The 24,560-nt window shown below is 51.1% G+C and overlaps 4 protein-coding genes across 4 annotated transcripts; 3 read left to right on the forward strand and 1 right to left on the reverse strand.

Moving 5' to 3' along the window:
* Positions 1–942: 942 nt before the first annotated feature.
* On the reverse strand, positions 943–1,979 carry LOC100899205 (venom allergen 5.02). The gene is made up of 2 exons (XM_018641792.1): positions 1,892–1,979; positions 943–1,804 (listed from the first exon to the last, which is right to left on the reverse strand). The coding sequence occupies exon 2, from the start codon at positions 1,788–1,790 to the stop codon at positions 1,011–1,013; it is 780 nt and encodes a 259-aa protein (XP_018497308.1). The 5' UTR covers positions 1,791–1,804; positions 1,892–1,979; the 3' UTR covers positions 943–1,010.
* A 6,421-nt stretch (positions 1,980–8,400) lies between these two features.
* LOC100898769 (cathepsin L1) lies at positions 8,401–9,784 on the forward strand. Its single transcript, XM_029113088.1, has 3 exons — positions 8,401–8,456; positions 8,683–9,216; positions 9,315–9,784. Exons 2-3 carry the CDS (start codon positions 8,683–8,685, stop codon positions 9,750–9,752), a joined length of 972 nt encoding a protein of 323 aa, XP_028968921.1. The 5' UTR covers positions 8,401–8,456; the 3' UTR covers positions 9,753–9,784.
* Positions 9,785–10,139: 355 nt separating this feature from the next.
* LOC108865115 (cathepsin L) lies at positions 10,140–15,757 on the forward strand. The gene is made up of 5 exons (XM_029113087.1): positions 10,140–10,195; positions 10,493–11,023; positions 11,110–11,436; positions 15,003–15,191; positions 15,285–15,757. The coding sequence occupies exons 1-5, from the start codon at positions 10,160–10,162 to the stop codon at positions 15,720–15,722; spliced, it is 1,521 nt and encodes a 506-aa protein (XP_028968920.1). The 5' UTR covers positions 10,140–10,159; the 3' UTR covers positions 15,723–15,757.
* A 6,686-nt stretch (positions 15,758–22,443) lies between these two features.
* LOC100902438 (cathepsin L1-like) lies at positions 22,444–23,523 on the forward strand. Its single transcript, XM_003738704.1, has 2 exons — positions 22,444–22,986; positions 23,062–23,523. Exons 1-2 carry the CDS (start codon positions 22,444–22,446, stop codon positions 23,521–23,523), a joined length of 1,005 nt encoding a protein of 334 aa, XP_003738752.1.
* Positions 23,524–24,560: the final 1,037 nt, after the last annotated feature.

Genomic DNA, 24,560 nt, shown 5'->3' on the forward strand with positions numbered 1-24,560 from the left:
GCCAGTCTCTGTGCTAGCCGCTTGTCAGCGCTTTGATAAAAAGTACGAGACTGTCTTCTGTTGTCCACTTTCATTACCGTTAGAGCCGTCAAAGATCCGGAATACACTTGAGAAAACTAAATATTGGGATCTGTGGTTGAGAATGGCCTCGGCCATTCTCCAGAATTGCCCACCTCATGAACACCCGTGAGCCTTAGGTACCCCGAAAAATTCCTGGCGTCTGTTCGTAAAGCACAGCTGCCTCGCAGAGAGCCACAACACTAATAGCGTCTAGCTTCGGGATGGCGAGAAGCTAATTTTGACGGAAATCTCTGAAGACGCCGGAACGGGATTTTCATCCCCCACTAACAAATCTTCGGAAGCGATTAGGCGGGTTCTCTTGGCCGCTTTCAACGTCCGAGCTCAGCCAGAAGCGGTAATTGCGATGGGTTCTGTTCGGGGGATGTCTTTCAAAATCGCGGTCTGTTTCTCTGTCTCTAATACTCGATGGAAGAAATTTGCCGTCTTGTTTTATTCCCCGTCATAAACTTCCCGGGTAAGGGGCGAACTCGATTTCTTCCGAGTCAGTTAGCGCAAACGAACCAGTCGTGGGACTTTTTCCGGGACTTTCCAAGCACTGATGGACTCGATTTTATGTTGACGGAGAGAGCTGGAACCATGAGTTCTTTTTTCAGAGCAGATTTTACGGAGCGTATAGAAGGAAAACTCGAGTTCTCTGTGGTAAGGGCTAGGAAATCTAGAACCAGATTCGTCCCTTTGACTCGTTAAAGAAGTCTCTGCCATCGGGCGAGACCATTCTCATTCTAAGCCTCCGAATGTCACGAACGAAGAGTCTCGGTCCCGCTCATGGAACAGTGATCATCAGCAACGGATCGAACGTCTGGATCGCGAAATTTGCGGGTCGGTGCTCAATGGGTGCTACGATACAGAGAAAACCCCACGATTTACGAATATGTATTTTTTTCCTCATTATTTTTCTCTCTTATTCCTCCCCTCACCGGGGATAATGTTCAGTCGAGTCGTCTGAGGCCGAGAGCTCGTCGGAGGGCATCTTCATTCTGCACTGTACAAAGACCGTTCGAGGACTTCGAGGATCCCTGGGGACACTTTGAGCCCGGTGACCCTCTTGTGAAAACGTTGTCTCCCACCATGTTCCCCGCCTGGGCGTAGTTACATGCGATCCATCCCTGGTATCCGTATCGATCCGCACGTCTGGTAACGTAGGCGCAGCCGATTTTGTAGGACCCCGACCAGACGACCTGAGTGTAGTGTCCGATGACCGGTCCATTAGGAGGAGAAAACGGGAACATCATACCATTGGTGGCGTCTTTCTTCTCATCGTTCCAGCCCTTGACAGCCATTTTGTCTGCATCAATAGGGCCTCCCCACGCGCTTCCGGCACCCCAGGCGAGGTTCTGTCCGACGGAGTCGAAACTCGGAGACACTCGACACTTGTCGTGACCGCCGTCCAACATGCTGTTCTGATCACAGAGATGCGAAACCCAGAGGAGAGCTGTCTGAGCCAGTTCGTCAGACCAGCTGACGGCGAGCATATCGGCAGCGCTCTGTCCCTGGAAACCCTCGGTCCTGTACCGGTTATGGGCTCTGAGCATCTGCTCCTTGAAATTCTCGTCACCGGTGCTCGTCTTGATCGCCGCCGAACATTGGTAATTCATGCAAGCCGTCGCTTGGCCTCCCCTGGAGGAACAGAATTTTTTCACTCCTTGGGTGCAGACGTTGGCATTGGCGAGCCCCAACAACGACACGAGGGCTGCGGCGAAGAATTTCATGGTGCCGAATAAGTCTGGAAAATCAAGAGAGCCTTTATATGAATATCAGATATGAATCGCAGGCGTATTCACTTGATGTCATATCGCGGACTTGAACTTACATGACCGTTCAACCTGCTGGCCTGACACCGAGTCCGCGCTTTTATGTCAAGCGACTACACGTTTTTCTCAGACGCTGCGCTGCTCTGCAGATTGACGACCTTGACGTCTCTATGGGTCTATATTCTATCAAACAGATCTCTGCACGGTATGAATCATGCTTCGACATGGACTCTCTCCTTCCCTGGCAATGTGGAGCACGAGATTCCGCGATGACGAATCATGTGTTAAGCGGAGAGTGTTGACGTAGAAATGTGCCACCTGTTCTCGGTCTCCTGGCTCCGGGACTTTCCAAAAGAATGACTCACTGGAATTGTATCATACGCAGTGTTGCTACTGCTCTCCTGCGCCGCTCGGATTTTCCCAGCGAAGAATAGAAGAGGCATGAACTCTCCGAGAGACTCAGATTACCAGAGGCAGCCGCGGAGCCCGACGGAACCCCGTCACGTACTGGTACATCGATCGTACCGCCGACGATAGACTCCCGCCCGCCGTAGACGGATACCCGTGACATTAATTTCTTGTTTCACTCGGGGGAGCGCCACTATGTCGACAAACGAGATCACCTCGTTCCTCAAGTATGGAGAGAGTCGTCTCCCAGTCGAGTCGGTAGATAGGTCGTTAGATAAAGACGGCTGGTGTCATCGCTCAATATCTGAGAGAGGTCAATTGCTCAGCTGGCTGAATCAGAGGGCTGCTTTCGGAGCCGGCTGGCAGGCAATCTCTAAGTCATGGAAGTTCATGCTTCGAACATCTGGTTGTTGACACATGACCCTGACAGCACAGTTTTTGATTCGGATACAATGTGCCTGGGGAAAGCTGTCTCTGAGGAGCGACATTTCCGGGGACCAGCTATCGAGCCTCGAGGCGTCTTCGAAAGATGCGATCGTGGTTAGGTAAATCCACGCTCTGGTCAACTCCCAGGTAGTTTGAACCCTTAAGGCGAACAATCGATCACGACTCTGTGGGAAGGCTCGGGAACCGTTCGATATTCCCAGTCTGGAACCTACATAAAAATATCCTGCGGTATCCGTCGCCCATCGAGAAATACCAGAGGGACGTTTGACTTTTTCCGTGTCGAATATTGAGCTTGGGTTTCTAGATTGACCGTGGCGGATGATTCCTAACATACCGCTACTAGTTTTCGCTTGAATCAGAGATTGAAAGCCTAAGTCCCACTGCAGGGCCTGGTGATGGTCGATCAGGATCCCCAGAATGCAGATCCAGGAATCGAGCCCGCACGATTATATCCCCAAGCGTCCCTATCGGATAATAGTCCGAAAGGGACCACGAAAATCAGCCAGATCAGCCTGATCGTTCGAGCTCTCTTTCTCGGTTTCGCCTCGATTGGGGTCGATGTTTGAACAGTATAAGGAGACGGAGTAAGGTCGGAGAACACATCGATTGCTGACCATATCGGTATGTCACGGCTCAAGGAGGAGACTTCTAGAGAACACGGAATGCAAAGTTCTTCAGCTCACTGAGACGAGGCTCGAAATGAGCTGTCGAAAGTTGCTCGAATCCCCGAATGATTTGATTCTTTGGAAGCGGAATCGATCACGAGACTGATGAGTGCGCCAAGCTGTAGAATCATCAGTAGAGTCCTTAACATGATCAGAAGGAAATCATCTCTGACGGTCGAAGACAGTAAATGAATGGAAGCTCGCAAATAGGCCTCGAGTTCGAGCGTCCACAGGAGTAGATCTGGGGCCAACTTCCGGGACGTTCGTGAAGCTGACAATCGAGGCAAAAGTGCTCCGGCTGCCAATGTACCGCTCGTAGGGCTAGGTGGCCTCGAGATATTTTGCTGAGTTGGTAGGAACAACGACCCATTCTCCTGAGCTTATCACTCACATTGCTATTCTCGGGAACTGGATCGAGTCTCAATCGAAGATCGATGGGTCTTCCGACATGAAATCGTCTGACTTTTCAACACACCTAGGCGATATTGAACACAGAGCCCCAACGTTACGAGTTTCCCAAGCTGCATTCAGCCTGTATTCTAGGATTCTAGGTCATCTGGTGTACCAAAGGGTCACAAAGCGAGAATGCCTCGTCCATAGTTTCCAACGACCATTCCAACGACCCCAGTCACACCGGAACCATCGTCGGACTGGATAGCTAAATAAAACAGTCTTGGGGAGACCGAATCATGATTCGGTGCCGTGTTCGAATATTATCCATGGGAGATACACAAAAGTTTCGAGATCTTATCAGAGCTAAAGAAATCCATGGCTTCCTGCTGATGGCACGGAGACGGCATGAAATCACGGATTCGCTCTCCCATGGATTGGAAAACTGAAAGTTGGCGAAGATTCGATCCATCCACGGCTTCTTATGCGATTCCCTGAGATGGAGGTCTTCGTCATCCTCGCTTGCCGGGTCGAGATGGAACAAGATCCCCGAGTCATGATCACACGATGGATCCATATACCAAGTAGCAATCTGAACGCAGATGAGAACACCGTGAATAAAGTCAGAAATAGTCATTTTCTAGCTCATGGGCGTATCCAGTCCAGGAGGACGATCACGAAATCTTTGACTTGGGATAGTGTTCTGGGCGCTCTATCCAGACAATGCAGAACAGATTTACTTCTATTCCATCAGCTGCACTATCGTCGAAGGTTATGCAAGCAAAGCCTCCGAGTGAGTTGTTGAAGCTTCGCAGAATGTACGGACATGCGCTCATGAGCTGGAATTCAGTCTCTCGCGAAGACCCTCGGTGTGATCGCAGTTTTCCTCAGGCTGCCGAAAATTTTCAAGATCGTGAAGTGGAATGCCCCTGTCCCAGAGAGCTCGACGAATACCCCATAACGGCCTTGTTGGATATCGCGGTCATAGTCAGATTCTTGCGAACCTCGACTTCATCTCTCTCGCTATTACCACAGCCCCGACCGAGGAGGAACCAGCGACAAGAATCGCCGCCCGGACTCGGAGACCGGGTTTCGGACTTTCCCGCAAGCGGCGGCAGCATCATGGCGCGCGGATGTAGGGGCTGAGGAAATCTGTGGAACGGGACCAATCTCGCCGGAAACACCTGCAAAGCTGTGCCGCCGTCTCTTTCTAGAGACCTCCGGAGCTTACCGGTGACGAGCCTTCCATGAGCAACATATCAACTAAAAAGTCACGGCTTATGTAGGAAGCCCTCCTTTTTAGTCGGTCTAAAGATCGAGCTTCCATTGGAGCTGGCCTTGTGAGAGTCTAGCTTGTTGGACTCGGGGGTAGCGGTCAAGATTTTGCGAAGAGCTCTCCTTATCTGGATCAAGCGACCGACCGATCGATCTAGTCTCCGAATTTTCGTTGACTTCCAGTGAAGCGTGTCCCTGCATCCCGGAGTCTCTTTTCCCGCCGAGAGAATCGCAAAATCGATCGGTGGAGTCTTCCAGTGACTCAGGAGAGGCATCAGGAGTATCATCATCTTCCTGTTGGAGTCTAAGGAATCAGGCACATGGCTCGAACATGTTCCGAGCAGGCATCGAGACATGTTCAAAGAGAGACGAGACCATCGTCCACCATGTGTGAAGCGTCGACAGCGCAAAAAGCGCGAGAGTACCGCCGAGTCGGACGAATATCCAAGTTTTAATTACTTCCTCTGATTTCGACTGTTTTTCCGCAAGATGAGTGTCCGCGCTGATTTCCTTCATTCCTACCCGCCGGCAAGGAATCTCTGAAGCGCGAACATAGAGAACCATCTCAACTGATAATCAGCCTGAATAATCGATGGAAGCTCCAAGTAGAGCGTTCCAATGGAGTTAGCTCCTAGTCTCCACTGTATGCTCCCAAGTCTCGATGCTCAACGTTCGACGATGGGCAATTAGCAGAACGCGATTCTGATCCTCTCAGAAAGCATGCCTTGGAATAGAATTTATGCGGATGAGGCGCGAGAACCGAGGAGTCGCTGTCTTCCCAAAATGCGCTGCCCGACGGAGCCAAGCCAGTATCAGAGGTCTCCCGGGGCTGATTTTGAGAGTATCGAAGGGGTCTACCGACAGGGCCCGCAATCGAAAGTCGGAGACGGATGCCCCCCCCCCTTGCGCATTGCATCTGCAAGGTCTGGACTGGCCAGACGTATATTCTGTGGTATCCCGACTACATGCAGCATGGTTCGGTGCGTTTCCGCTCGAGACTTCGCACGCCGGGTCGTTCTAGACGGAAATGGGTCAGGGCGGGAAACATTCAGTCTTCTGGACACAGGAAAAAAATCGGTCGTTTTCGCTGACCGCGAAAATAATAGCCGCAGACCACAGGCCACAGTTGTTCGCTTGAAATTGAGGGCCTGGGGCATATCAGGACCATCACGCTCTTTCTCTGAGGAGGGGGGGGGCATCACTGTGAGAGAAGATGCCTTCGTCGCACAACATCAGCCGGGTGAAAACGATGCTACACGGAGGCGAGTCGGCTTGGTTGGACCGGGTAGGTACGGTGCTCTCTTGGCTTCGGAGTCTTGGTCGTTCCTATCAAGACAGACATATCTCTTGTAAGCGGCTCATCAAAGCTCTAGTTGAGCTCGTGATTTGGTCGGATACAACTGATTGTGTCAAATGCGCATCGATGGACGATGATTCATGACCGCACGTGACCGAACGCGCCGTGGTGGAAATTTTGTGCGCCGATCAATCTGGAAAAACTAATCCCTACCCAGAACGAGATTTGTTGATCCTGTTTCCGGCATTACATCACATGATTGTGACGAGAAAAATACCTATACATTCCGACTGCAATCAATCGAATAGATACGAATGTCGGATCTGCGGTATACATTTATTGCTTCTTATGATTGATTCATTGATTGATCATCGATTGTGGTGAGATTTCGCCTCTGCTTGGAAGAGGATGAACAAGTTTGTGGTCGAAATCATCAGGTAAATTGAGCAACAAATCGAAAATTCGTCCCCCATCCGGGATACGAGCCAAGGCGTCATTAAGTCAAATTATCGCTTCGATGATGATCGAGGAATTTCGGAAGGGAGGTGAAGTCTTCGAGCTTTGTTGCGCGAGACTGTTCCGAATTCTACCGATCTTGTCAATTGTTGCAAGCCTTCGCTTGACCCCTCAGCGGCACCGCTGCCGAGCATGGGGCTTTCATTCGCATCCATTCAGCGACTGAGCTGCGCAAATGATCAAGACTCATTGCGAGCGAACAGGAATTCCTGCCAGCCCGCGAAACTGCTCTTTCCACGCTCCTGGGATTCTCGCTCGCGTGAATCTATGCTAAGAGAAGACCTACCGAATCCGTCGCTCGTTTCCTAGCCTACTCCCATCGGAGAACCGGAGAGCCATCCGTTGATTCCCGGACAAGCGTCCGTGTGAGAATCGGGTTACCGCCCCGAATATCCGCTCTTTCATCGCAGCGACCCTACAGCGGGAACAAACAAGATACGAACCCGCGGAGGCGGCCTCGACAAATAGCGACCACGACTACGATCTTACCTACTACGTATACTCAATGCGGAAGATTTCGGTCGATGAATCGTTGAGCGTAGATCACCCGGCGGGCTCGTTCAGGGGCAGCTATTCCGTAGCGGAATGCTGCTAGGATTGTGGTTAGGTTATTACGATTTATTGTACACCTTGCCGCGAAAAGAGGCGATCGCTCTCGCTCCCAGAACGATTGTTATCAATGCGATCATGTCTCTTCGATCATCGCTGGATCTCTCAGTCAGGTCAGAGGTATGTGGTCAATCCATAAGCTATATCTGAATATATCGAGGGACGACGAGGAGACTCTTCTCGCTAAACTATTCTTTCCAGATCGAAAGTTCATCAGGAACATTTTCAAATCATCCTGTCCGAGGGGAATGGACGCTCATCCGATTTTTCCACCGGACCAGAACGATCAGAGGGAGAATCTGAGTAGGAGAGTAGGGTTGACGCTCGAGTGTTTTTTCGTGAATTAAAGTTCGTTTGAGAACGCTGGGAGTACACACTACGTAGCTTATCGAATCAGCAGCTGCGCGGTTATCCTGTTAGGCGCATTAAGAGGAGACCGGAGTTCCGACTCTGATCGGTTCAGCGTCGTCCCCGGTAGGTAGGTAGGTATGTTTGTTCTCTGTTTCCCCGTCGGCCGGAGTCGGAACTCGATCGGATGAGACTTCCGCGCGTACTGCCGCTCCTGTCGTTCGCCGTTGTCCCAGGTGTAACGTTCTGAGGCGGCTCTCTGAATACTTACGGCTGCACGTGGCAAATACTTTTTCTCGCCCTCAAGCAGGCACGCTCCACATATTTTCCGGAAGCGATCCTCTGCTCTTCCGTCGATCATGAGAATCCGACTCGAATTATTCTCCCCGCTCACATCCGGTTCCGGAATTCGTTCGCGAAAACTCTAAAACGGGGGAAGTTTGTCACCTCGATGACGGTTTCATTCATTTTCTGATTATCTATCTCGAGCTGATTATTTCCAAAAAACTCCCAGATCTACATCGATGGTATCAGTCCGGAAAAGCCCGATAATCCACCTGGTTTGAGATCGAATGGATTTGAATTGATCTCCTCCCGAGTCTTTGCTGGAGAGAGCGACACAACAGTATAAGAACCGGAAACTGCGATTCGAACAACATCGAAGTCAAGGTAGGTTTTCTGTGAACTACAACACGATTAGTTAGAACTCGAGATTTCCACCCGGAACAGTCGTCAATGGGACCCAACATTCTAGGAATATCACTCGACTTCACGAAGTGCTCACAGCGTCATAAGCGTCATGGCTCGTAGCGAACGTTGACGCGAATTGTGAAGCAGGCCTTAGAGGTTCTGCGGTGTTCGGATCAAACTGTCTTAGTCCTGTGACAATTTCCAGATGCTTCGAACCACCGCGATTCTCGTCGCCCTCCTGGGACTCGCCTCTGCCAACTGGGACCTCTACAAGAAGGTTCACGGCAAGAGCTACGGCCACGATGAAGAACACTTCAGACGTCAGCTGTTCTACAAGAGTGTAGCCAAAATCAACGCTCACAACCTTCGCCACGATCTCGGACTGACCACCTACCGCATGGGACTGAACAAGTTCACCGATATGACCAGCGAGGAGTTCAGGAACTTCAAGGGTCTGAAATTCGATGCCACGAAGACCAAGCGCAATGGAACGCGTTTCCAAAAGGAACTTCTCGGAGAGGCTCTCCCGACACAGGTCGATTGGAGGGAGAAGGGATACGTTACCCCCGTCAAGAATCAAGGACAGTGCGGATCCTGCTGGGCTTTCTCCACCACCGGTTCTCTCGAGGGTCAGCACTTCAAGGCCACCGGCAAGCTCGTCTCGCTTTCTGAACAGAATCTCGTCGATTGCTCGAGAGTCGAAGGAAACAACGGATGCAATGGTGGTCTGATGGACAATGTAATTACGCGGACCCATTTGAATACCTACTATACGATGAGTATAGAACTATATGATGAGTCGGGACCTCACTGAACTCTGACGTTTTGTCCTTTCAGGGCTTCACCTACATCCAGCAGAACGGAGGAATCGACACCGAGGAATCCTACCCCTACACCGGAAAGGACGGTGATTGTGCGTTCAATGAAAACTCCGTCGGTGCTCGGGTGAAGGGATTCGTAGATGTTCCCCAACGTGACGAGGCGGCTCTCCAGGCGGCTGTTGCGTCGGTTGGACCTGTGTCTGTTGCCATCGATGCTTCGAACGACAGCTTCCAGTACTACAAGGAAGGAGTCTACGATGAGCCCTCGTGCTCCTTCTCCCAACTCGACCACGGTGTCTTGGTCGTCGGTTACGGTACCGAAAACGGTGTCGACTATTGGCTCGTGAAGAACTCTTGGGGCCCCACTTGGGGACAGGATGGGTACATCAAGATGATGAGGAACAAGGAGAACCAGTGTGGAATCGCCTCCATGGCGTCCTACCCCACCGTCTAGAAATCTCTCGAAAATAAAGTCGATCAGCTGAGCATTCGGCCTCATCATTCCCTGCCTTAAAATGAATTGAAGTGTCTCGAAGAACCACACTGATACCATATTTACGCGCCAATCGATCACGTCCATCCTGAATTTCGTGAAGCAGAAACAGATCTGAGAATCTCATGATAGACTGCTATTTCTCTTCTGCTGCCTACGCTGTTGTCGTTGCCGGTGTCTGCTCGCCGAGGGAGCTGCTCGAGCCGCTCGCAATATGAACGCTATCAATATGAACTATCAATTTCGTCACGTGATTCATTTCCTGAGCGGAAAATATCTTAGAAATTCGTGATGCGGCGCTTAGAGCTGCCTAATTCGGGATCGCTGAGATCGCTTTTGATCAAGTCGGGCGGCCACGGAATCGCCGAATGGGTCGGCCGCTAGATTTCGACGCCATCACCACGGTGAGTCGGTTTCGCGTCGAGCAAAATTACCGTGCCAGGCTTGCTAATCATCCAGGTGATGCGACTTTTCCTTCGAATAATTCGAAGTAGTTCTTCACATCCTCGGAGAGGTCTTTGACGGTGGACAGTTGATCGTGTAGGAACCTGGTGTGATGAGTGGTTCGTTCGATGTTCTGCATCCACGGAGCGTCTCCTCCCAGAAAGTCCGCCTGGCCTCACCCGTCTGGATATTTAGGGCAGGCTTCCTCGTCGATGGGGAAAATACCTCGTCACAGTTTACGTAATTGGACCTTTCAGATGCTGCGAATCATCGTAATCCTCGCTTCCCTCACGCAACTCACAGCAGCCATCTGGGAACGGTACCAAGCTACCTTCGGTAAAAATTACGATGCCCAGCAAGCCGCCGAGCGACAGCGTATATTCAACGAAAACGTGGACCGTATAAACGCGCATAATCTCGCTCATGATCTGGGGCTCACTTCGTACCGTATGGGTTTGAATGAATTCACCGACATGTCTCGTTCGGAGTACGAGTTGGTCCGAGGCTTGAGGTACAGCGGGGAGCAGACAGCTCGCACCGGGCATCCGTTTACGTTGACTCAAAACCCAGACCGTGAGCTACCGAAAAAAGTCGACTATAGAAAGTCCGGACACGTCACACCGGTGAAGAACCAGGGACTTTGTGGCTCTTGCTGGGCTTTCTCGGCCACCGGCTCTTTGGAAGGGCAGCTTTCCATACAAAATGGTACTCTGGTCTCGCTCTCCGAGCAAAATCTCCTTGACTGCTCGCGAGAGAACCAAGGGTGCGATGGCGGTTACATGGATAAGGTGAGGAGAAGGTCCGAGAGAGTTTTCCAGAGCGATCGACTACATTTTTGTCGCCTGAATGAGACGTTTTCTGTCTGTCCTTGCAGGCTTTCGAGTACATAAAGAAGAACGGGGGAATCGATACCGAGGAATCGTATCCATATACCGGTCGAAAGGGAAAATGTATGTTTAAGAAGAAAAACATCGGCGCTCGGGTCACAGGACACGTTGATGTTCCCGCAGAGGACGAGCAAGCCCTGAAACTCGCTGTCGCTAAAATTGGGCCGATCTCGGTCGGCATCGATGCTTCGAAAGATAGTTTTCGTTTCTACAAAGAAGGCATCTACGATGAAAGCTCCTGCTCTACGTCCCAGCTCGATCATGGCGTCCTGGTAGTCGGCTACGGAAGCGAGAAGGGTAAAGACTACTGGCTCGTCAAAAACTCCTGGGGCGACGAGTGGGGAATCAAGGGATATATCAAAATGTCGAAGGACAAGAGCAACCAATGCGGTATCGCCACCGCCGCCTCCTACCCCCTGGTTTGAGATTGACGAGAACAGTTTCAGAATAAACCGATTCTACGGTGTTTTCCTTGGAACCTTCGTTTCCCCGATCAGATTCTGGAGTAGTCGACCTTTTTACCTACCTAGCTGTGAATGGCTGGGAATCAATTCATGCAAATTCATGCAAAAAAAGCTCCGCAGACACGTGTAACTCGGCTCGGTTACACGATTCTTCGTTTCGGGGGCTCAAATCGCCCTCGAAGACCCCGACTGATCGCATATTCAACTCTTCTAACTCGCGTCGAGATACAAGAGTTCTGAATTTTATATAGATCGAGAACAAGATGATACGAGACCCACTTAGGTAAGAGAGCCTATCTCACCACGGATCGAGAGTGCCGCGGACTAACCCTCGCTCAGCCGTTACCGGCTTGGAACGATTTCGAAAACGATTTCTCGAGAGCGTTCGTCGACTCCGACGGCCACAAGCGTCGGCACTGTCTCGAGCCAATCTCGGTGAGAGATACCTTGGGTGGGACTCCGATGGCGATCGATTCATAGTTAAAGTCAAATTCAGGGCTTCATTCGAGCTTCCGTCCCTCGGATAATCCGGGATATCGATCGGGTTCCGGAAATCGATCCCTCGGATATCAGTCCCCTGGTTATCGTTTCCCCAAGCGTTCACCCGCGGATTTGGCGGCGTCTCTCGGAGACTGTCCGTGATTGTGGTAAGAGGATCCGGCTAGCAGAAGCGGCTGCAATGAGCTCACTGTGATACTTCTCATAATCATAACACTCTCATAATCCCAATTTGACCATCGCGATCTTGAATCGACACTCGTCGTCGTCGTGAAAATACGGTCGTGAGTCGTGTCGAAAGATGGTCGACCTTTCATCTACCACCTTCTCGATCCGATTTTCGAAACCAGACTTTGCTCTCCGAGCATCGTCACACAACTCCGCCTAAGGTAAATTTCAGCGTCTCAGAATTATATCTGACGGGTGCTCGTCGATAACTTCACAGAAGGAAATTCTCGTAATTTTTCGCAATGTGACGCGATTTGTACAACCGGAGTCTCAGCCTCGAACTTTGGGGGAACTCTGCCCTCGGAGCGCAAACTTCATTACTAGAGCTCGGAAGTTGAGGGATCATGCCTTAAATGCCTATATCTGCTTTTTCCGGCATTTTTTGATGTAAAATGCCTGTTTCATTTTTTTCGTGCCCAGAGTGCCTTCTCGAGCTTCTGATGGGCCGAATCCCGAGGATTTCGGGGGAAACTGAGGGTTTCTTATTGAGAACGGTGATGAGATGAGGTCGGCGAACCTAGTTTCCAGGAGCACATCTTGCTCTCGACAAGTTCCGATGCTCCGCCAGAGCGCGCAAAAAAATTCGTCCTCGTAAAATGCTCGTATCGGATCGGCGTCGATTACTCACCGATGGGAATCCATGTTACCACATGAAATTCTCACAATACGACACTGATGGACGCTTCGATGCGTGTGTTCCCCTGCCTATAACGCCTATTTTGCCTAGTTTCGGTGCCTTTTTCGAGGGTTTTCAGTGCCTTTCTGCCTGCCATTTCTGAGATTTTTGAGTGCCTGAACTTCCGAACTCCATTCATTACATTTCTAGATTACTCTTATACATATTTGGATAACTCTTAGAGTATTCTTAAATTCTTCTTTTGGAATGACTTTTCTTAATCCTGCGGAAAAATGGGCTATCAGCAGACTTGGAGCGATCACTCGAGTCTCAAGGAAGCTATGGGACGAAGCATTGAAGTTCGTAGCTCCGAAGATCAAGATCCTCTCTGTTCCTACACAGAAGATTCTCCGTCTAGAAGGATCCATACTCGAGACGTTCCTTGGACTTTGTATGCTATAGCATTTTTCAGGAGCCCTGAGACACTAGGGAAGCTTGCGCAGCGTCCGCGAGAAGTCGGCGGGCGAGTATTCGGGAAACGGATAATCGCGCGACTGATAATCGGGGGTATGCGGTTGTGCCTTCGAGAATAAGGTGGTCCGGATCAACGATGATCCCAACACTTTCACCCGCTCGCACCAGGAAGGAATCTACAATGAAAACTTCGGCTCATGGTCCCATACTGATAATTTCATCTGATAACGATCGGCCAGTGCAACGACAAAGCTAAAGACTCTCGGCTTACCAACAACTCTTGGGACAAGAGGGGAATCAAGAGATAGACCGCAATGCCAAAGGACAAGAATAAACAGCGCGATTCCGCTACTGCCGCTCTCTATCCTTTGCTTCAGAATTGAGGAAGGAAGCTATTTTTGACGAGAAATGAAGCGGTTCCGATGTGTTTTTGTTGAAGCCCTTATCACTCAGATCACAATCTCACACAGCCACTTTTTCGAGGCATGGGCTCTATTCACGCAGGTCAGCTCAGGAGACTTCTCGTCTCCTCCGCGTTTCGAGGTTGGAACCATCGCATCGTCGATGACCCGGCCCGGATAGTCGCGTATTGCACCGCTTCATTGTGCGCTGACCTGACCGTCGACTCCCTTCCCGGACACCGCATCCACAAAATTTTCAATCATCAGAAACTTGTCGCAAGCAGATCGACTAATCCTCTCCCAGCGTTGACCCGAGTGAAGCGTCCGACGATACTTGAGCTATAAATTACCGGATTCAATTTTTAATCCACTAATCTCGGCGGGAGATTTCTCAGGCGAGCCTTTGATAGCGATCAATGGATAGCAAGTGCCGAAATCAGGCCGCGGCGTCGTTGAAGAATCGATCTGAGGAGACGGCGATTGAACTCCGGTGCGGGGCAGGCCAGGCGTGCCTTGAGCTCTCCGGGTATGATTCCGGAACTTGACGGCGACTCAACTTTGCGTCGGCCGGAATATGGCTTTCGATGTAGTATAATAATTTACTATCTCCCAACGTATGATGACTTGGCACAAAACGTACCCGAACTTTGGAGCACAGTTGAGCACCCAGCTCCCATGGAACGAATGATCGAAAGAGGATTAGTACAATCATAATCCACGGATTCGAGCGCCTATAAAAACCAATTTCCCCCCGCAGGCTTCACAATCGGCACCATTGTGAGTTGTAGTTCACTGTGATCCGGAGCCCGTGATCTTCTCTGCGGTCTGAACTCATTCGAGATCTGTTCCAGATGCTTCGCACCACTGCCATCCTCGTCGCCCTTCTGGGACTCTGCTCCGCCGACTGGGAACTTTACAAAAAAGTCCACGGGAAAAGCTACAGGCCTGCCGAGGAATCGTTCAGACGATCCCTCTTCGACAAGAATGTGGCCAGGATAAACGCGCACAACCTCCGCCACGATCTCGGACTGACCAACTACCGCATGGGATTGAACCAGTTCACCGACTTGACCAACGACGAGTTCAGAGCGTACAAGGGTCTTAAGTTCGACGCGAAGAAAACGATCCGGTCCGGGGAGCGTTTCCAGGATGAGCTCGTCGACGAGGCTTCTCTGCCCGAAAGTGTCGACTGGAGGAAGGAGGGATACGTCACTCCGGTGAAGGACCAAGGACAGTGCGGATCTTGCTGGGCCTTCTCCACGACCGGTTCTCTCGAGGGTCAGCACTTCAAGGCCACTGGCAAGCTCGTCTCGCTCTCCGAACAGAATCTCGTCGATTGCTCCGGAGACGAAGGAAACAACGGCTGCGAGGGCGGCCTCATGGACCAGGTAATTAATTCTGAGTTGAAATCGTAACATGCATCCGCGCGATTCGGAATATGGCGGTCGTTTCAATTATTCCTATGATTCCCGTCTTCATAGGGCTTCACCTACATCAAGAATAACGGAGGGATCGATACCGAGGAATCCTACCCCTACAACGCCGAAGACGGAGACTGCGCCTTCAAATCGAACGCCGTCGGTGCCCGCGTGACTGGATTTGTAGACATCGACTCCGGAAGCGAGAAAGCTCTCCAGAAGGCTGTCGCCACAGTCGGACCCGTCTCTGTGGCCATCGATGCTTCGAACGACAGCTTCCAGCTCTACAAAGAAGGAATCTACGATGAACCCGCGTGCTCCTCTACTCAACTCGACCACGGCGTCCTGGCCGTCGGTTACGGAAGCGAGAACGGTGTCGACTATTGGCTCGTCAAGAACTCCTGGAACACCGTTTGGGGACAGGACGGATACATCAAGATGGCGAGGAACAAGGACAATCAGTGTGGAATTGCTTCCCAAGCTTCCTACCCAACCGTCTGAGTCATCCCTCGAATAAATTCAACATTTGAATCCTACGGCTCGACTTCTGTACGCTTCTTTACGCTCCAACGACGGAGCTGCTTAACGATCGCTTACCAAAACTCCCGCTCTCTCGAATTTCTTCCTCCGACTGGATTCATGATGAAAGATCCGCCTCCTGACGAACGACTTACGGCGCAGCGGTGTTTCCCTCATTTTCTCGATCGGAAACCAGACCGCCGTCGCCGTCTGGGGCGCAGGCCCCGGGCTCTTAGTGCATTTCCCCACAGAACACGTTCAGGGCATATGTATGTACCTGATTCGGTGTGCTGCCATGCTCTTTCACTCAAAGATATGGCTCTCGTATCGCGGAAGCATCAAGGTGATGTGGTGTGAGATGCATTCGTCAGTCTCATTGGGGGAATTAGCGATTTTTCAACCGCCCAGAGCGACGAGTTGGACGCCCATGAAATGGGGCGAGGTACTCGTATCCGGAGCAGACAAGATGAGCCATGCCGTGAGGCAGCGTATTATTTTTCCAGGCTTACAGCCAGATATCGATGTCCCGGGTATCACCGCAGTATTTCTCCCGAGGACGAGTCATGAAGAACGAGTATATCCGGACTACCTATGATAGAGCCAGAAAGCTTGCGAAAGTCTCTCCGGCGCGGCCATCGGGATCGGGCTCTCGAGACTCCGCCGTCTTTTCCTCGAGCGGCATCGCGACGTTGCGACAATGCTTGTTCCGCGTTCGCCGTCTTAAACGCGCCAATCCAGATAGTATATAGGTGGGCATCCCATGGTTTCCAGTTTCAACCCATCGGTCCGTCGGCCGTGGGCCTCGCCGATTCCGTGAATCGGGCCATGCTTTTCGAGAGGCTGGAGCAAGTACAGAAATCATCGGTCCTGAATTACGACCAGAGCTGTGCGCCATGGGATTTTCGTCGGCGGCGGCGGCGGGCTGGAAAACGGGCGGCGGCGGCGGGCGCCGCGGCGATTTTCGGCGGACCGATGAGCCTATAGCGCGCCGCGGGACAGGTGGAACGCACGTTCGAAAGTCTTCTAATTGCGTCTCCTCATTTGTCGGGGATGAAATACTTTTAGACAAGTGCGATCTTCCGATAAATTCAAGTTCAATTGATCACTCAGGGCTCCCAGCGACCACGGAGCTTCGGTCCGAAACATCCCGTCTCATTCGAATGCTACGTCCCCGCATTCTCGTGCGAGCTCAGTACCTCGAACCGAGTTTCCAATTTTTTTTCCATGGTTTTCTGTTACTTTTCATGAGGATTGGGCACGGCGCGCCGGCGTTCCGTCACGCCGTCGGACGCCGTGCTCGGGTTCCGGCGGCGGCGGCGGACTCCAGAGGTCGGCGGCGGCGATCGCCGGCGAATTCGTGACGCGGCGCACAGCTCTGATTACGACCTTGTGCTCTCTCTGGGTCATTCTGGCTCTAGCATCTTACTCCCTCTATTGCTGACGTTCCCGCTACGCAAATAACGTAAGCTAATTTGAACCAAGCATGGTCCGTCTGAGAATGGTGGGTCTCTCCTCGTGGTACGCTATTCATCATCATCTACCAGGATCTGAGGCACGTGTGTCGAGGAGTTCTGGGTGGACATCATCGAGTTTGTTCCACCTCTTCGAGGCGAGCTCCTCGGGGTCGCGCTTTCCATTAGGCTGACCTTCAACCTTACCAACAGTTGAGGGAGGATCTGATCGAATCGATGCTCGCTCCGAGACCACAATCGAAACGACGTCAGCGCGGCTTGCGAGAAACCACCAACAGCCAGCCCTGCCTCAATTCATCTCGAGCCACTCTCGGTCACGAATAATTTACGCATCGGCGTCGCCCGGCGCTGAGTTCAGGATCGATCCGGGGCAGTGGAAGGGGACATCCGTTCACCAGATCGTTAAGTCTGTCTCTCTTTCACCTGTCTCCTTCGGCTTCGGTGTCGCGCATTCGCAATCGATGGAGCCTTCTATCTAAATAGATTGATCAGAGTCCGATGCCGTAAATAATATGGTCATTAGCGGACACCACAGGTCGCTGCAGACTTCGATAATAATTAATGGCAGAAGCAGTTGGTCGGACGACACATCCGACTACCGCAACGGCTCTTCATCGCCAGAGGTCACCGAGATGGCGCGCTCATTCAAGTACCTATCTGAGTCTTGGTGGAGAAAGCCCACAAGTCCTGAAAAATTGATTCGACCCAGACAAAGGAGTCTGTGCGTGCCAACGATCGAGGGGTGGGACTTTCCTAGTGAGCTCATTCTGACTAGGACACTCAAGGCGCACCTACGCTAACCCAATCTATAGAATACATTGGCAGAGGCGTCTTTTTACAAGTCACAAAGGTCAAACAGACAGCTTCATGATCCTAGTCTACGTACGTTGCGCGGAACTCACTAGCCGATTCCGCTCCCACTGGGCGTTGATTTCTCCAGAGCTGGGCAAACATCATCGATGATTTTCATCGGATGGGGACCAATTATTTATTGATAATAATAATCGATGCCCGACCGATACGGTGTACCGAAAAACGGACGATCTGTCAAATGTGAGACGGCTCGTTCGATCGTTGCCATAGGTGTTTTCTTGGTATTGTTGAGAGATGTCGAGGGGAGCAAGACGTACAACAGCTCTGTCTGGGGCGCTTGTAGTTGAACTATGTTCTCATTGAGATTGATTAGGTTTCGTAGTCGCTAGACTAGGCCATGGTTCGCTCGCGGCCGACGTGATCACACTATCGAGGCCGTTCCGGAGGGAGATGTATGATTCATAGCGGCGACGGATACGGACAGAAACTACATACACACACGTTCCACAAGCACAGAAGACGCGCCATGCGCTTCGTTTGTCGGTCGGTTCCGCTTGACTTCGTTAGCTCCTCCGACGGTATGTGAACGTATTCCGTGCTTCTCATTGTTACACGGGAGATCGAGGCCTGTGGGGAAGGTATCGAACGCCGACCGATAGAAGCTCCGTTGAACTCGCCGGGGGGCGAAGGGGGAGGTGGGGGAGCTACGAGCAAATTCGCTGGTTCGTGAGGGCTAATTCCGCTAGAACTCGACATGAAGTACGGCGTACGGCCCTATCGGGTCCTGAACATTCGAGTGCCGAATTCTGGACCGTGGTACCAACTCCCTTTTTCTCGAGAGACAGAAAACACCTCCGCGGTTTCCACGGTTGGCTAGTCGACAATACCCCGAGATTACGATCGAATTCTTCGCTTTGTCTCGGCCGAGCCAATCTTTTCCGGCAGCGAGCCGTCTCGTGAAGCGGTGGATGCATGCTCAGTGCATTTTCCGTAGCAACCGGCTGCACGTTTCCCATGATACCGACGGCTTGCTCCTCCGGGGGTCCCTGGATACCTGGATAGGGAGCGAGAAGTGGAGCAAGTGCTCCACGATCCCGATTGCTACCCCACTGGAGATTTCCAATCCGGCTTTTCGTCCTGGAAAAGTTTTCCCGATTGAGTCCTCGTCCGGGATGATTGGGAACAGAATAAGGACCGATAGTTCGCTATCACGAAGTCAATGATGAGCCACCGATTCGAGAAGCGTGTCTATGCTCTATGAGGCTCACGCGTTGAACCCTCTGCACAGGATTTGCTTGGAGTCAGGACTCCGGAGAAATATGACGGAGCATCGGCCGCTCCAGATAGAGCAAGGGGGCACAACCTTCCGCAGCAGGAGCTCATATTTGGGCTCACTAGAGAGGGCAGGCTGAGAGTCTTGGTACTGAACGCGGCAGCCTTACGAACTTCCAGGGGCGAGGAACTTGCTTTCTGAGAAATATTCCCGGACCCGCGTAACTTCAAGGGACTCCCGGGGGTATACTGACGATTCATCGGTGAGTAGGGGGCTCGAGGATTGATGACAAAAGAACCAGGTCCTATGTCTCGGACCATCTAGGATCTAGATATAATCATGTTGGGAATCGCCATTTTATCTCGGCACGTGCTAAATAGTCATCTTGATAACCTGGTTCCTTCAATTCAATCGATGGGATGCTGAAGGAGCGAGAGGGCAGTTTTCCGGGAGACGATAAAGATATTGCTTCTGATTGGCCATCAAAAACGAGCACCATCCTGCTGAAAAGTGGGCCTCATCGTGCTCTGCAGTTTGATGAGTCTGTTGCCCGAGCGATATCGATCAACCGAAAAGTGCCCCGATGATTTATTGATACTCCGTATATCAACTATCAGCAGAGACTATCTCGCCCGCTTCACAAAGCGCTCGAAGCAAACCGCGAGCCGCCGAGGAATGGGGCAAAAACTCGATCGAACACCGAGCCTAGGTATCGAGATCTCGGTCGGAGGTTACTCTGTCAGAACGAGGACTGCGCTGACGAGAGACAAGGGAGACCCGCGTTTCTTTGTTCATCCATTTCAAAACAGCGCTCGAAGGAGAAAATATTCCGGAAGCATGTGAAACTCAGGTGTGTATTCGATGTTTTCAGACGGCATCTCTCGGTCAGAGGGGATCATTCGTAATAATTATATGCCGAACTTCAGAATGCGAGAACCCATTCATCATCTCGCTGGATCGCGCTTATCCCTTCTGGTCATAATGGACGATTCTTCTCCACGTTCCGAGGATGCGTCTGGAGGTAGCGGCGAGACTTTTTATCTCACTTATTCTGGCAAGCTATCGATCACGCAGCGGAATCGCCTCGGTAATTGCATCATCTGTTACCGCGCCGATACCGCTGGCTGGTGGTCGAGCTACGCGCGCAGCCTGAACTATCCGCGAATTCACGATAAATTGAAACAACAGGCTGCCGAACTTGCGAGATGTCTGCTTACAGTGAAGTTTCCATGATGGCATATCGGCCCGTGCTAGACGCTGCTTAGAAGAAGCTCTCATTCGATGACGCCCTTGCGACTACGGAAGTTATCGCAGGCTCGCGGTTCGTCGCGTCACCTGTCACTGAGAGCGATGTATATAGGACATCATGCTCTTGTGCTATCATTCATCGGGAGAAACTAGGGGGAGCGGGGCTTTGTTCTGATAGGGTGATACATGATTGATCACCCCTGTGATGAGCTCGGTTCGACATGCTAGCTACCTAAGGAATTTCTGAGCAGCTTTCACTTGATAAGTTACCGCAAATGTCGACTCTGACCTTGCTTTGAAATTTCTTGTTTTCACTTAAATGAGATGATGAATGACCTTTCCAATCATATTTCCAGAAAGGCAAGTCTGGCAGATAGCCATGGCTTACAGCGATTATTTCGGCCTCCAAGACAGTATCACGCATACACATCTAGGATCCGGAGTCTGTATGTACGTGCTCCGCATTACTGTCGACGTCCCGTGATCGTTCATCCTGGGGCTCATTCAACTTCGGAGAGCTTTGGGTTTGAGGACAATCCGCGAGCTCTGATTAAAAACCAACTCCGGGGTGAGAAGGAGTCATGTGGTCAAAAGAGCCGGAATTCTTTCTCTCTCGAAATATCCGAGACGAGCGAATGAATCTTCCCTCAGAGTGAGATTCGCTTTGTTTGCCCGATAATTAAACAGGAAGCTCTGGCTGAAATTCAAAACATCCGCTCCAGTGAAGGACGGGAGCCTCCGGACAGTTCACGGGTGTGTTGGCTCTGAGCGTCCTCTGAGCCACGCTGTATGCCCATCCTCTACCGGCAGGAACTCGGGTTCTTTGGCCCGCGCTGTACCTTCGGAGAGGAAGCGATCAGCATCTATAACATAACCAATAGAAAGGCTTCGTGATCAATTGCAGCAGCTCTCAGCTCTCACGACTCGGGAGTCGCGCAGCTTCGAGCCCATTCGCGAGTATTCATCCCAACGGTCCCTGTGTTTGCCGTGATGGAGAATAATCAATCGAAGATATGCCTAAGGCAGATGCGCTAGGGACACAACACTTCCCACTTTCCATGATGCCAACAGGGAAGGAAAAAAAACACCGCTTGAACCGTGTAAAGGAAGACCTCCTTGTCCCTCCCCTGATCTTCTCCCTCTAGTGATCTGCACGGCAAGGACACCGCGTGAAGGTCGGGAATGATGCTTGAGAAACTTCATCCGATGGCGAGCCCGAGTGAGAAAAGTACCTCGGGACTCGGAATCGAGAGAGAGCAATCCGAGCCTCCATCCGCTCTCTTGTTTCGAAAGAAGGAAAGGTCGCACGCGCGAGAGAAATATAAAACTGCAGAAATTCATAGGAGGTCAGACCAATTACCTATGATGCCAAGGACTCGTTCGAATCGTGTATTTTGTGTGTCCCGGAGTTTTTGAGGGAAAGAATTTTATAATATATATGCCTTCGAATGAAATTCAATCGTAGACTTGACCATGATTTGCATGTATTCTACTTTATATCTAGAGTCTGATACCACAGCTCCTGAATGATATAATGCTCGAATGTCGACTCTGTTAGTGACTCTAATCTCTTGTCGCGGCTGAGCGCGACGGAGACGACAAGCGAACAATAATGTTCGGTCCCCATGCGATTAATCCGCGGGACTCTCGACTATGCCGTTGATAGCTATTAGAGCGACTCGGTCAAACTCGGTGATAAACGTAATTTCCGATAAGATTTCGAGACAGGTTTCCGATCCCGAGTCCATCAGACGTTAGGTAATGCTCATGCATATTCGGCTATCTTTCGCAACGCAAGCGCCTACAAATATCGATATAAGTGCTCATTCGATGGATTGAATTCAGATCCTATTCTGGGCGGCTCGTGAAATCTGTGAAAAGTTGCGAGGACGACCCAATGTTCCGCGGCACAGCAATTCTCCTCACTCTCTGTTGTCTATCCTCTGCGGACTGGACCTCGTACAAGCGGGAATTCTACAAGAACTACTCGCCCGACGAAGACGCTTTCCGACGACAGATATACGAACAGTCTGTGCGGGAGATGAACGAGCACAACGTTCTCTACGAGCAGAACCGTACAAGCTGGCGGCAAGGTCTCACCGTATTTTCCGACATGACCGAGGAAGAACGCTCGGGTATCACCGGCAGTCTCCGCGGAATGGGAAATTTTTCTGCGAGCTCGTTCGGAACTTTCCCTCCCATATTTCACAAAGGGAGACCACCCGCTTCTGTTGATTGGAGAAAAAGCAAGTGCGTGGCGCCACCGAAAAACCAGTACGGCCCTGGAGACTGCAGACGGACCTGCTGGGCTTTCGCCACCACTGGGGTACTCGAATACTATTACTGCAAGAAACATGGGAAATTGGAGAGCTTTTCCGAGAAGTATCTCGTGGATTGCGTGTTCACTGTCCAAGGATGTCAAGGAGGACTATTCGAGAAGGTATCGTCTCATCTTGAATTTTCGACGAGTTCCGACATCGAATAGTCCAAAATCTCGGACGTTTCTCCCTTCCAGGCAATGGACCATCTGTTCTGGACGATGAATATTCCATCGGAGAAATCATATCCGTACACGACCTTCTTCGGAGAATGCCGTGAGCCTGGCAACGACCTTTTCGACCTCAGCGATGTCAAGGGCTTCGAAAGGCTGCATGGTGATGAGGAACTTCTAAAAGCCGTCGCCTTCCGAGGACCTGTCGTCGCCTACATGCTCACGGAAGGAGCGAACCTGGGCACGTTCCGGCCAACGAGCGAGGATGATATTTTCCGCGCCGATTCTTGCGCCTCGACGCAGCAGGGAAGGTTCGATCACGCTGTTGTTGTCGTCGGGTACGGGTCGAACCAAAACGGCAAATATTGGATCGTGAAAAACTCCTGGGGCACGAACTGGGGACAGAATGGCTACTTCAAGCTGTCGAGAGATGGAGGAAATTACTGCAACATCTCTGATTTCGTGTTCGTCCCCAAGTACAGATAATGAAATTATGAAACAAGCCGCGAGTCAGGCACCAATTATCCACATCGAGCCCTATAAAATCTGGGATTTTCTAAAAGATTTATTCGAAATGTATGCAAGGGACGTTAGTGAGTATATATAGTGATTGAAAGCCCTATAAAACTTATCATATATTACTTATTCTTGATCTTTCTCACGTAGTAAATAAGGTATGATCACCCTACTCCGGGCAACCCGTCATCCGAAGGCATTCTATAAAATGAATGTGGAATCCTGAGCTTTCATTCCGACCATATGTATATAGGATACGTAGACAGCTCTCCCATGATGGCGAGTACGGGATAATAATGGTCCCCCATAGGTATCCATGGGTTTTTCCCCTCATTACGCGGTCTTCACAGCGTACCGACGCAGAAATTCCTGTCAACAAGGGAGAGACAGTCGATTCTGAGGGGAAGAGGCTGAATTTTGAGACCCGCGAATTCCGAGGTCACGATTTCTCAGAGAACTGAACGGGCAGATGCACGAGAATGAGGACGTTGTGCATAGGATGCAGAGGAAATCCAACTCCGATTTTTTTTGCCGTCTGTCTCGAGGAATCTTACAATCGCTCTCCCCACATTGAAATGTTGGGTCGCGAATCAACCTCGAGTTGCGAGAGCGCGTCCGACAAGGTCGACCGCCATAGATCCCGCGCAGCTCTCAAGAAGATGTATGCGGATTCGCCCAACCTCGGATCAAGAGAGATTACCTCGCGCCGGTATAGCACCGATAGATATAGCGACCGAGGAATGGAGCGAAACGAGCTCGTTCGAATGCACTTACTTCTCCGACGATAGCCTCGATTTTTGCTCAGAGGTATAACTGTCTATGGAATGTACCCGGAAATAGAAGGTCGACAGAGAGCTCAAACTCTCCTTCACATGGATCCCGTCTTGCCGGAAAAGTTCATCGAGCTGCCATTTGACGTTCATTTGGGCCCGGAAGCTTTCCGCCGAGGAGAGGAGCATGAACTCGATCAGCCCAGGCCGCTCGGAAAGTTCATGGTTCACCGCAGA

The sequence above is a fragment of the Galendromus occidentalis genome, unplaced genomic scaffold, assembly GCF_000255335.2.
Source record: "Galendromus occidentalis unplaced genomic scaffold, Mocc_1.1 scf7180000076295, whole genome shotgun sequence".
NCBI lineage: Eukaryota > Metazoa > Arthropoda > Arachnida > Mesostigmata > Phytoseiidae > Galendromus > Galendromus occidentalis.

Excerpts from the sequence above, each read along its gene's own strand:
- LOC108865115 (XM_029113087.1), top strand. The coding sequence starts at position 10,160 with ATGGGTCGGCCGCTAGATTTCGACGCCATCACCACG. Across the intron at positions 11,024-11,109 it reads ATGGCGGTTACATGGATAAG|GCTTTCGAGTACATAAAGAA; the intron begins GTGAGGAGAAGG and ends CTGTCCTTGCAG. Across the intron at positions 15,192-15,284 it reads AGGGCGGCCTCATGGACCAG|GGCTTCACCTACATCAAGAA; the intron begins GTAATTAATTCT and ends CCGTCTTCATAG.
- LOC100898769 (XM_029113088.1), top strand. The coding sequence starts at position 8,683 with ATGCTTCGAACCACCGCGATTCTCGTCGCCCTCCTGGGACTCGCCTCT. Across the intron at positions 9,217-9,314 it reads ATGGTGGTCTGATGGACAAT|GGCTTCACCTACATCCAGCA; the intron begins GTAATTACGCGG and ends TTGTCCTTTCAG.
- LOC100899205 (XM_018641792.1), bottom strand. The coding sequence starts at position 1,790 with ATGAAATTCTTCGCCGCAGCCCTCGTGTCGTTGTTGGGGCTCGCCAAT.
- LOC100902438 (XM_003738704.1), top strand. The coding sequence starts at position 22,444 with ATGTTCCGCGGCACAGCAATTCTCCTCACTCTCTGTTGTCTATCCTCT. Across the intron at positions 22,987-23,061 it reads AAGGAGGACTATTCGAGAAG|GCAATGGACCATCTGTTCTG; the intron begins GTATCGTCTCAT and ends TCTCCCTTCCAG.